The 1045-nt window shown below is 73.2% G+C and overlaps 1 protein-coding gene across 1 annotated transcript; it reads right to left on the reverse strand.

The window, feature by feature from the left end:
- Positions 1 to 31: 31 nt before the first annotated feature.
- On the reverse strand, positions 32 to 986 carry H696_04087 (hypothetical protein; the record flags this gene model as incomplete). The annotated part of the gene is made up of 2 exons (XM_009497969.1): positions 32 to 409; positions 588 to 986. The coding sequence occupies 2 exons, from the start codon at positions 984 to 986 to the stop codon at positions 32 to 34; spliced, it is 777 nt and encodes a 258-aa protein (XP_009496244.1).
- Between the last annotated feature and the right edge of the window lie 59 nt (positions 987 to 1045).

Genomic DNA, 1045 nt, shown 5'->3' on the forward strand with positions numbered 1-1045 from the left:
GGGGGGCGGCGACGGGCATGCAGCGGAAGGGTCAGATGGTGGGGCAGGCGGGCGCGAGCCTGGGCGACGGGTGTCGCCGCGGTGGCGGCCTGTCGCGAGCATGCAGTCGCGGACGCACGTGGCCAACCTGGTCGAAGGGCGATCCGAAGGCGCAGCACTCCCAGGAGGTGCACGACCGGCCCACCTGCGAGCACCAGAAGGGGTCCCGCTGGAACTCCCCCGGGTCGAACCAGTTGTAATCGTGGACATAGAGCTCACGCCCGGCCACCCCGAGCGAGTAGCCCCGGTACGAGCGCTTCAGGGCCTGGTGCTGGTACCGGACCCCGGTGTCGATGTTGCCGACGACCACCCCCTCGCCGGTGGAGAGCTCCCAGGTGGCGGGGGCGTGGATTTGACTTATGCCCCAGTTCTACCCCGGGGGGGGGGGGGGGGGGGGGGGGGGGGGGGGGGGGGGGACCATGGCGCGGAAATAATGTCAGTGCCGGGCAGCGGGCGGGGCCCCTGGAGGCGGGCGCGCGATCAGTGTGCGCCGGCAAAGGGCGGCCCCCGGCGCCCTCGCCGCTCGGGGGCCGGGCGATGCCACGCACAGCTCGGCCAATTCGGGCGGCCGGGCACACGGCCTCGTAGGTTTCATTGTCATTGCGATGGTCGTCGTCCTCGGCGTCCGGGCGGATCTCCACCTCGTCCAGGGGGTCGATGGCTGCCACGATGTGGTCGCCCCGGACGAGGCGCACCTCCGGGTGCAGGGCCAGGAAGTACACCAGCTCGGTGGGCATCTCCCGGGCGAAGATGCAGCCCACCAGCCAGGAGGTCTCCACCCGGGGCGGGATGCTCGGCCGGCCCGTGGCGCTGGCCCGGTAGGTGGTGGTGCCGTCGGCCATGGCCAGCCCCATGTCGAGCAGGGTCTCGGCGAAGACGCGCGATCCGGCCGCAAGGCGCGCGCGGTAGTACTGCTCCGGGACAGGGCCCCACCGGGCGGCGGGCATGGGGCAGGTCAGCGCGCCATCCAAGCGGAGGCGAAGCACAAGGCGGGGCGGGGGGGGGG

The sequence above is a fragment of the Fonticula alba genome (assembly GCF_000388065.1).
Source record: "Fonticula alba strain ATCC 38817 unplaced genomic scaffold supercont2.6, whole genome shotgun sequence".
Lineage (NCBI taxonomy): Eukaryota > Rotosphaerida > Fonticulaceae > Fonticula > Fonticula alba.